The following is a 10,700-nucleotide window of genomic DNA, read 5'->3' as shown; positions in this document are numbered from 1 at the left end:
CAATCACGTGGCCTTGAAAAGAGTGGAGCTAGGCATTCCTGAAGAAATTTTGCAGGAAAAATACCAAGATGGTAGCACCACAGATGGATTGTTAAGTTTAGTCCCAGAGTCCTGAAGGATTTTACGGGAGTTTGCCTTTTTGTGCTGTTTCCTGGCATCTCCATTTCTTCTTTCACAGTAATAATCTAGAGCAGCACAGCCTTTAGAGAGCCTCCAGATGAGGATCAGCTACCCAGTCTTCACAATAGACTTTGCAGCAGACCATGCACACTAGAAACAAAGCAAGACCCTTGAGAAAGTCAGATGCATAAACAGATACAACAGACAATTCAAGGAGATACATACACAGGACATTTTAGCAGTTTCAGTTTTAACCTGTTTTTCCTAAATGCTTCAACTACCTGTATTTTAAAAGGTCTTATACATACAGCATCCAAGTCAACTTACTAGTCCACCCAAAAAACCCCAAAAAACCCAAACCCTGAGAAAATTCTGTGTTGTGACTTGTTTTCGTGCACTTGGAAAAACTAACAGCCAGAAAAACAGAACGTCCTTTACATTGCTAAGAAGTTCAACACCGAACTTGTGCAGCCCTAATAACCCCCTAAATAATCATGGATTATAACCACTTCTAATGAGATTTTAGTTGTGATTAAAAAAGCAAGAGACGGGCAAAGCCTTTAAAAAAATCTCAGTGACCTGACTAACCAGGAGAAAGCTTCTGCTGTGCTTCCAGGCACCACTGTTTCTATTTACCACTACCAAATGTTTCCTCCTATCTCAGCTTTAGTCACCTTAACACATTATTATGCTCCAATACAGTTGCTAATAATTATATTTGTTGACAGAAGTAGTCCAAATACACAAATGGGGACACCGGATCTTCTTTTCTGCCTAAACTTACTCAATTTACTCTATTTATACAAATTATCAGTAACTGTTTTGACACAATGAGAGTTTTGCCACCTCAGCAGTATTTGATAGTCTTAAAATATATTGTAGAGGAGGATCACAGTTAAGCCATGTTTACCTTTTCTGCATCTGCAAAAAGGTCATCACCCTCCCTACTGGAACTTTGCCTAATTCAATGTATCAGGTAAGAGCTATTTACTGCCTCAGTGCCCGAGAGGAACAATCTAGCCACTGAGAGCACAGGAGAGTTCTCTTGGTCTTTACCAGCTGACAAAGATTTTGTCATTTTGGTGCAGTATGGACTGCAGAAGTCTTGCATACTTTAAAAAAAGAACACAGGGCAGAAATGTGTCACTGAGAATTGCGAGCATACGCTACAAACCAAACAGTTGAGCACAACTTCAAACCATTTTTTGTAGATGTTAACAGCTCTTTACAGGCTTAAAATCTCTAGCGTGAAGGCTTTCCTATTCCTTCACTTCCTTCTGGGGCCCAAAGCCCAGTAAATCATTCATCTCCAAAAAGTAACTGTAGCCAAGGCTGCAGGCACCCACAATGTGATGCTTTTGACTTCTCATTTGTATTTATCTGTAGAATAAAGACCTCATCTTCAAATTCTCAGACACAACAAAACACAATAAACACAACCAGACTACTATTAAAAGTCAAATTAGACATCACAATGTGAACAATATTCCTGATAGGGATATGCAAACTCTGAGAATTACAGCAAATTAAGTATCCCTACAACTGGATTAGAAAAAAAAAACAAAACAACAAAACCCACCAGAAATAAAAGGAAACTCCAAGGAATCCACTTGATACTTCAAAAATAAATGAGCAGTCACAACGTGGGTTCAGCGAGTCAAAAAAATTCTTGGAAGCGGTCCCTCAACTCTTTCCATCTACTTCCATAGACCTTCAAACGCACCTTTTCAGAGCACCTTACTATCTGCTGCAACTTAATTCACAACCCAGACATGCAGCAGCTCTCCCAGCCTTGTGTCTGACAAACCTGCCTTTCAGACACATGGCCCTGGTCTTTCATTTACCCTGATGGAGAAAGCTGAACTTTCTCACCCCTATGGCAGCAGTGTGTTTCTTAGCATTAGCTTTACAGACAGGAATTCTGTACCAAACGATCTACTGAAATACAACAAGTATGTATCAGAATTTCCCTCAGTCAAGTTCCAGGTTATTTTCTTTCCTGTATCCTACATGATAGCTTGATGACTGTTTTAACTGGAAGAGGATTTGTAGCTGATTTACATGCAGAATTGTATTTGAACAAGGTTTTCTGGGGCCTGGAGATGGGTATTTCTTTTGCAGTCTGAGACTTGTGCAAATACACAGGAAAAATTTTAATTTCCTGAGGCCCAGCTGCTTTCAGTGGAGACTGACAAAATTTTCAAACAGCAGCAGCCTCCCCAACTACTGTTAGAAAGCAAAATACTAGAACTCTTAAGTAGTTCCCACTCATTTTGTCCTGCATAGTAGATTAGGAAATTGGCACATGGCAACACTGACACGGCAATAAAAAAAAAGTATCAACAATTTCCAAAGGACAGGATTCCAAGCTACTCAGAAACTAGGAGCTGCCGTTCTTGCATGGAGATGAAAAAGAGCACAAAACTGATTTCTTTAGTAGTACATCAACAGAACCCTGTATTCCTGTAATCCTGTAATCCTACCTTGTATCTTCTTACAAACTCCCTCCCTACTCTACAAAGCTCAAAACACCAACTTTTGATCAATGCATACCCCAGAGCTTCACTATGGAAGAGCTGACCTAGAGTACTATTATAGGTCATAAACAATGCTGGAAATACATAGTTTTAATACCGAGAAGTCTTAAAAGTAAAGGGAAGAGACAGAAAGACAGAGTAATATGTCTTTACTACATTGGTCAGTTTGCTTGCTCCTATAGGTGTCAGTCTCGACAGAACAGGCTGTAATAGGATCACCCTCAGAACCACAGGTAATTGCCAGGCCCATTCTCTCCATTTACTATACTGTATATAAATGGAGTTGGTTTCCATCAAATAGCCCGCTTGATGGACAAATTAAATACCTTACAAAACTAAAACACACAGACAGTGATCCAACATGAAACATTTGTACGTTTAGAAGTCCTCTGTTTCTGCTTATATCACACAGCTTCTTACAAAGTTGGTCAAAAATTGCTTATATTTTGTCCATTGCTAGGAGATCAAGGTAGCCAGAGTGTGACAACACTTAACATTCCTGTCTTTGCTAAAGGGCTAGAGTGCAGTTTTCAGGAGTACTGTGATTTGGCAGCTTCCAGATGAAATAGGTTCTGCTCCAAAGACTTCTATCTTCCCTAGAACCAGGTCTTGCCTGAAGCACTCTGCTGGTACAGCTATGCTAATTAAGCAATTCTGATGTAAACATACTTCTTATTTACTTCCCAACTTTTTTCCCTACGATTCTCCCACAATCCATTAGGCTAAATCAGAAAAAGCAAAAGTTCTGGAACATGTAGCTTCCACAAAGTAGGCAACCCTTGCAAGCTGCTAACTAACAAGTGTTAGCAACACCAACTTCACCTACAAGCCAGGTCTGCAAGCAATGTACATGCAGAATGAGGCAAGTTTATTTCCTTCTTGCAAATCACTAGTGGTATGAAGTATCCCATTACAGAAATTTTAGTGCAGTAATGCAATTCACAGCTGAACAGTCACTATGGGAAAAGATGTAGGACAGCCATTTGTCCTCCTGAAAGGAATTCAGTTCTGAAATAAAAAAAAAAAAAAAAAAAAATTGGAAACTTGCCTGTTGTGCACACACAGTACATCATCTTCCACCCAAGTTTTAATCTATGTATTGCAAACACAGGATTTTAGCAATATGCGGGAGTCAGGATGCTCTGTTTCAGGTTAACACATACTGAAATGTCAAGAAGGTCTGATTTGCCTGTGTGTTGCAGGTTTGGAAACCTGAAACTAAACAGCAGTGGATAAAGACCAAGGTGCCTTTTTCACTCACCATAAAAACATACAAATGAAAAAAATCACAGAACATAGTGCTACTTTTGAGATGCAATTATTGTAAGATAAAAGGTCCTAATTATACACACGCGAAGGCTACAAGTTAACTGTGTTGAGTTCACCTTCCCTTTTCCTAAGCATGAAAAGAGGCAACACTGACTTTGTGAAGACAAACACACATATAGTTTAAGCACTATGAATACTCCCCGCCTTCAAAAAGCAAATTTTACAGTGTTAAGTGCACGAACAAAGATCTCTGTTGTATAGTACTCTCCTTATCAAGCATTCTGAACACCGAAAATACAAGTTACTCTGAATTATCATTTGACCAGCAATTTCAGCTCCCATTCAGATCCACTATTTTAGACTGCTGCCGCATCGTATTAAAATTGAACGGGTTATGCACATAAACCTCTAGTATCAATTTCTTGATTTGGCAACACCACACACTTGAAGGGTTTTATTTAAAGAAATACATATTTCTCTGACTTTTGAGCATATAAAATATCACCTATAAAGCTGCTTTATATACTGGAATGGGGACATACAGAGTTTTCAATCAAGACGACCAATCCTTTCACCTTAGCTAGCAACCTTCCTGCAGTGTCAGTGGGCTAGAGATGGGATTCAGTGGCAACATTCACATTAGAAGCATTTTGAAAAATTCTTACAAGGATTTTTTTCTGGTGCAGATTCACACGCACCCAGTTTAAAATTGGTCCACTCACAAGCTCCACATATAGATAGCCTTCTTGATTTTTACAGACCTTCTATTGCTAGATTAGAGGTGTTCATATATGTGTGTGTTTGTGTGCGCACATATACATGCATATACACAGAACTCAGAGGTTCAACACAAGATTTGCATCATCTTGTAACCCAGCAACAATGACAAAGAAAGAGATTACAATTCTATCATTCAGATACAGTCCAAACATCATGTCTGTTACTATCATATACCCTTTTACATATATATTAACACTTTCTATAGGAAAGAAGTTTTATACATTAAATATTGACAACCTTGTAATGTATTAAATACATATTTATTCAATATTTTATTAAGATTATTAAAAAAAATAATCTTAGATACTCTTTATTTTCACAAGGTGTATGCAATTATGATGAGTAACCTACACTTAGGCTCTAACAGCCTAATCCAAACCCCATCAACTCTAATGGGCTTTAGATCAAGCATGTGAGAGCACTGTAACAAACACTGTTTCAGGAGGTAATTCCCATGCAACATCAAACTATGACAAGACACAAGAGGCTAAAAATGGCTCATCATAATTTATTTTATGTTAAAATGTACAGCTTTGGGGTGGGGGGGGGTGTTGTTTTTTGCAGTTTTATTTTTGTTTCTTGGGGTTTTTTGTGTTTGGGTGGGTTTGGGGGTTTTTTTGTTGGGTTTTTTTTTTTTTTTTTAAGTGACTGACTAAAAAGATAACAGATAAATACAAGAGTGTCACTGGGTCCTATTTTTACATGTATCAAGCCTCTTCTGTTCGGCCCTTACAGTCACTCTGTACAGGTACAAAGGCTACAAAAAAAGGAAGCAATATAAACAGACACAAATAACTTTTGCCTTTTTACATGCGATCTGTAAGCTTAGTTTGAGCTATTCACACGCTACTGCTCTATTTTCTTCCCTTAAAAAATAACTCCAATATTTTATAAAGATAGAAAAATCTACAGATGGAATGAAAATGTAAAGTTAGAGGCATTTCCATAAAATAGCAACTTTACACCAAATTCACTACCTTTTTTCTTTTAAATCCTGCCAAGTATTTGGACATATATGAAAATGTTTCAAAACTTGACAAATAAACACTGAGATGTTTCAATTAACAAAAAAACATAACAGTATTTATAAAACAGAAAGCTGCCTTTTTTTCCTACCCCAGCCCCAAAGAAACTGGTCACAAAAATGGAAAAGAGTCTCAACTTTACACTAAACGTACAGCAATAAAACCCTTTGAACTAACCAAAATGTGAATAGCTTTTGCAGCTTTTTTTTTTATTATTTTTTACAAGTTTTATAATTAACAAAAATATAGTTTTTTTTTTTTACCCCTCAAACTAGGGTAACCTAATCAAGGCAAAAAAATTAAGAAATGGCTTACTGTTAAGCACAACACTTGTACAGTACTACAAAATGCACTGTCACTAACAAAGACATTAGCGGCATGCGGAAGTGTCACCTTCAGAAACAAAATAATACAATAAAAAGAACTGCTAAAAGGCATTTACATGTGGGGAAAGGAGAGAGAAAAAGCTCACGATCCAGTACTGTCTGATAGTTTTGGAGTCTATTTATCCACATTTTTAATGGGAGCAGGCACATAAAATGGCTCTGAACCATCAGCTGCTGTGTAATTGCAGTTCATAGAAAGAGTTCTTCCTTTCCAGAGAACTTCAAGCTCAATGAAATAAACAAAAAATGGAAAACCACTTAATTCCCCCCAAAGAAAATAGAAGAAAAGTTAAATCCCACAGTTAAAAAACCAAACCAAAACAAAAAAACAAAACAAGAAATAAAGAAAAAAGAAAAACTTGTATAAGGCTTTCTGCTGCATACAGCTTTTAAATGGTGCCAACAAATGTTTTTGCATTCACACCAATTGCTGGTTTTGAAATCGTACTCTCCAAAAGATACTTGTGCAGATCAATCCAATATGCCAGTTTGGTAGTCTGTCTCTCCAAAGGGCCTACCTTCTCATGTAGGATCCATTAAGAGACTGTTTAGACATGCCTGTATTCATGTAGCCATGATGCCCTGGAGGAGTGTACATCATGTTACTGTGGGGTGCTGTCTGCATTGGTTGCTGCGCATATGGCTGAGTTCCCATCATCCCCATCTGCATCTGCATAGGGTACTGGGGTGTTTGATTCATATACCCATGATTACTGTGATATCCACTATTCATCATCGGCTGGGACATACTATAACCATTCATAGCATTAAGGGTATTCATATTCATGTTCACTGAATTGACGTTATAAGCTGGGGCTGGCATCAAATTTACACTCATGTTCATACCACGCTGCATTGTTAAGGTCCGCGCAGGCCCTTGCATGGCCACAGTCTGTGAAGCACGCCCATAAATTTGTGGCTGATGTGCTGCAGCAGCAGGTGGCAGAGGCGTGGATTTGGTTCTTACAGAAACATGACTTTTGCTGGCCATCTGAGTCTGCAGTCTTTGGGTGTGGGATATTCCAATATTTGATGAAGTCATATTACGCTGCAAAAGAGGAGGTGGCAAATTCATGGGAGGAGGAGTAAGGTTGGGGGGAGGGGTCATGGTAGCCTGTGCTTGGGGTCCTCCAGGAACAGCATGTGGAGACTGAGAAAGCTGGACAAGCCCTGTATTACTTAAGGGGGTGGACAAAGAGGCACTGTTTGCATAGGATGTTACAGCAGCTGAATGGCTGTAAGGCAAAGAATGATCCATAAGCGTGTTAGTTAACTGTTGCAGTTTGGCAAGGCTGAAGGTGGCAGATGGCTGTGAGTAATGCCCCGCTCCAAATTCACTCTGCCCCATTCTTTCATACAATCCAATGTTGGCATTGCCAGTCTCGGGGATTTCAGTTAACTGCATAGGTGGTGTAAAATTAGCAGCCATGCTGCACTGGGATAACTGTTGGTTGCTGCTTGGAGGCCTTTCAACAACACAACCTTGGGGAGATTTTACATTACAAGTGGGAGGAGAATTGATGCTTGTTTGTTGCATCATACTGCAGCTTCCATTAATGTTAGAAATCTGCTGCGTCACTGCACAGCTACTCTGTGTTAGGTTACTAGATGTAAGGCTACTGTACGAGCAACTGTTTTGCGAAGAGTTGTTTCCACAGATACTACTACCCATTGTAGAATCGTAACTGCTTGGGTTTTCATAGTTTTCTGTTGTGCTCTCAATGCTCCCTAAGTCACTAAATCCACTATCCACAACTTGTTGCGAATGATCAGAAACTGAGGGAACATCCATCATTGGGCTGGTCTCCATGTTCTGTAGAGACGGCACAGAAATGGCACTTTGATCTGGGCTGATCTGAGCATAGCTGTTCTCTAAAGGAGCAACATTTGGACTATTAACAGAACGAACTGACTGGCTGGGATGAGAGTGCACAGACGAAACTGGGCTACTGTGGTCAGACTGCTGACAATCATCCAGTGTGGTCATTTGGGGACTTTGGTCATTATGGGCGTAGTTTTGCAAACTTCTACAGGCCTCTTGAGTCTCTGCACAGTCCTGAAATGTATCTTCATGTTCACTTGCTTCTTGGGTTAGAGACTGTACTGCTTGAACCGTCTCTGAATCAATCTCCATGGTCTCAGTACTCTCTCCCTTGAAATCGGAATGTAATTCTTCACCAGCTTTTTGGTCCTGGTTGTTATCGGTATGATCATCATCAGATTCAGGCACTGGGTCTGAATCTGCAGCAAGTTCTTTCTGGTCACCTTCACACTCATCAGCTGCAAGGTCAACACCACAATCCATTAAGACCTCTTGATTTGAATTACCAGTTTGAACATTTACGTCTAAAAAAGATTGCTGTGTTTCCAGCATTTCTTTGAAAGCTTCACCAGGCAATTCCTCTTTCTCCACTTCTGTTGAACCCATGTGACTATCGTCTTCATCATCTGCATCATGATCCTCATTGTGAGAAGGTTCTTCATCATCCTCATCCTCCTCCTCCTCCTGATCATCCAAATGCACAGACTCCTCTTTTTGCAGAAACACCTCTTCTGCTTTGTCTTTTTCTTGATCTTTTGAATTGATTCCACCTTCTTCTACATTCCTTTCTTCTTCTTCCCCAGTTGTCATCATATCTTTTTCTTGTTTTTCAAAGGGTTCACTGGGTGGATGCAGAGGTTCAGGTTCTACCTCTTTTACCTCATCATCTGGTGGTAGCAATTCTTCAACAGGCTCTTTAATCGCTTCCTCCGTAACAGCAGGAACCGAGCAGGGCTTGTCTTCAGCTACTTCCTTTTGTTCCTCCACCAGCACCTGATAGTCAGGCTCCATAGGAGTCTCGGGTGGAGTGTATAAATTAAGCTTAAAGCCAGGTTTTCTTTCTTTGCTTTGCCTCCATTTAGATGGACCTCGCTTAACTCCTTTGGGCCAACCCTGCTTACTCTTTAAAGGTTCAAGATTGTCTTTAGTGCTTTCTTCCAATACAGCTACATCCTCTGTATTATCTTTGGGAAGCAATAAATAGAGACAAAAGAAGAGTCTTAGCTTGCACAAACTAATCAATATTTTCAAACATAATCCCAAAAGTAATTTATAAACTCAAAATATATTAAGAAACTCTGGAACAAGAGTTATAAACAGATCTCAGACCACAACAGAATGATGTAATATCTACAGCTCAAACACACTTACACAGATATAGTAAAGTTGTTCTTGTTTGGTGGCCTTTTAACAGTGACCACCAGAAAAACCATATATACACTAGAAGAATCCCAGAGATTTAAATCACAAGACACGTAAACTAAAGCAAAAACATTGTCCAAATTTATCAACCTTTGTTTTTAGAATAGAGGTATGCCATCACTTTATATAGACATTAGTCTAATGCATATTCATCTTTTTTGACAGTAATAACATAAGAGTCTGGAGTTTCCTGTTTGACCATTCTGAAGATCCAAGCCATAGTAAGCATACAATCATGCTTTAGTACCAACACTGAAAAAAAAAAAAAACCCACCAAAAAACCAGGTGGCTCATTCTAGTATCTTCTTATGGGCAGCATATGATGACACAGCTCACAATACATAACAAAAGCCAAAAGATAATTGAAATTAAACACAGAGTGTGTCAGAACACTAAATTAACCCATTGACTATAAAAAACTACCCAAACACATTTCCTCCTCTCCTCTTCTCTCTCCCCAGATACCACTTACATATATACCAGAAAAAGGGAGAATTCTCAGGATATAACATGCTGCACTTGGGATTGTAACAGCTTCATCAATACTCCTTTGCCAAGTTCTGCCTCTCACTGTAGCGTTGTAACGCTCCTATAGTCAATTAATGTGATGACACGGTCCATGGACAAATACACAATATCAGCCTAGCTAAAACAGTGCACACCTGACTGCTGGGACGTAGCTGGAACACTCTGAATTTGCTACTATTAGTTTAATTCATTTCTGTTGAGGAGCAGGAAAAAGCGGTAATATTCTAATGTACCTGTGCGCTCGTTTGTTACAGCGCCAACATTTGTAAGCATGGTTGCTCTAGTCACACAAAAGCTGTTTAAAATAGAAATCAGTGCATGATCCCTCAACTGAAAATTGCAAAGATTAAACTTCCCATGCAATTACGAAAAGACTAAAATAGAATCCACTGGCTTCTTATAGAAAATATACAGACCTGAGAATCCAGTCATTCATTCTGGAATTAAAACTTGTAAGTGTAATTTGAGAGCCAGGAGGTCAAGGAATGACTATACATTCAGAATAGTTCATTAGTAGTTCCACTATCCAGCCATTAGTTTTTCTGCTAGGAAAAATCCTTGAAATCAAACTAGATAAGCAGCTTTGAAAGAACATAGTTAAAACTATCCCTCCCTTTTGTGGGGAAAAAATAGGGACCCTAGTGCTGAGGACATACTGTGCCCCAGAAACAACACACACTTCATTGAATTACCAACAATGCTGAATAGAAATATATAAATCTTACTTTTTGCTTGTATCCTTTACCAAGGATACAAACCCCATATTAGACAATATTCCAGTGATACCCCTGCTCTGTTAAATGCCCTGTTG

The 10,700-nt window shown here is 39.0% G+C and overlaps 1 protein-coding gene across 1 annotated transcript in view; it reads right to left on the bottom strand.

Moving 5' to 3' along the window:
* Window positions 1–6,631: 6,631 nt before the first annotated feature.
* The window catches only part of KAT6B (lysine acetyltransferase 6B), a 112,355-nt gene continuing 108,286 nt past the window's right edge, over window positions 6,632–10,700 (bottom strand). The window contains exon 16 of the mRNA XM_075717609.1: window positions 6,632–9,123. Coding sequence (XP_075573724.1) covers window positions 6,632–9,123 — 2,492 coding nt within the window. The remainder of the gene's footprint in view (window positions 9,124–10,700) is intronic.

This window comes from Pelecanus crispus, chromosome 10 (genome assembly GCF_030463565.1).
Source record: "Pelecanus crispus isolate bPelCri1 chromosome 10, bPelCri1.pri, whole genome shotgun sequence".
In the NCBI taxonomy this organism is placed as follows: domain Eukaryota; kingdom Metazoa; phylum Chordata; class Aves; order Pelecaniformes; family Pelecanidae; genus Pelecanus; species Pelecanus crispus.
This window is presented reverse-complemented; position numbering and strand designations above follow the sequence as displayed.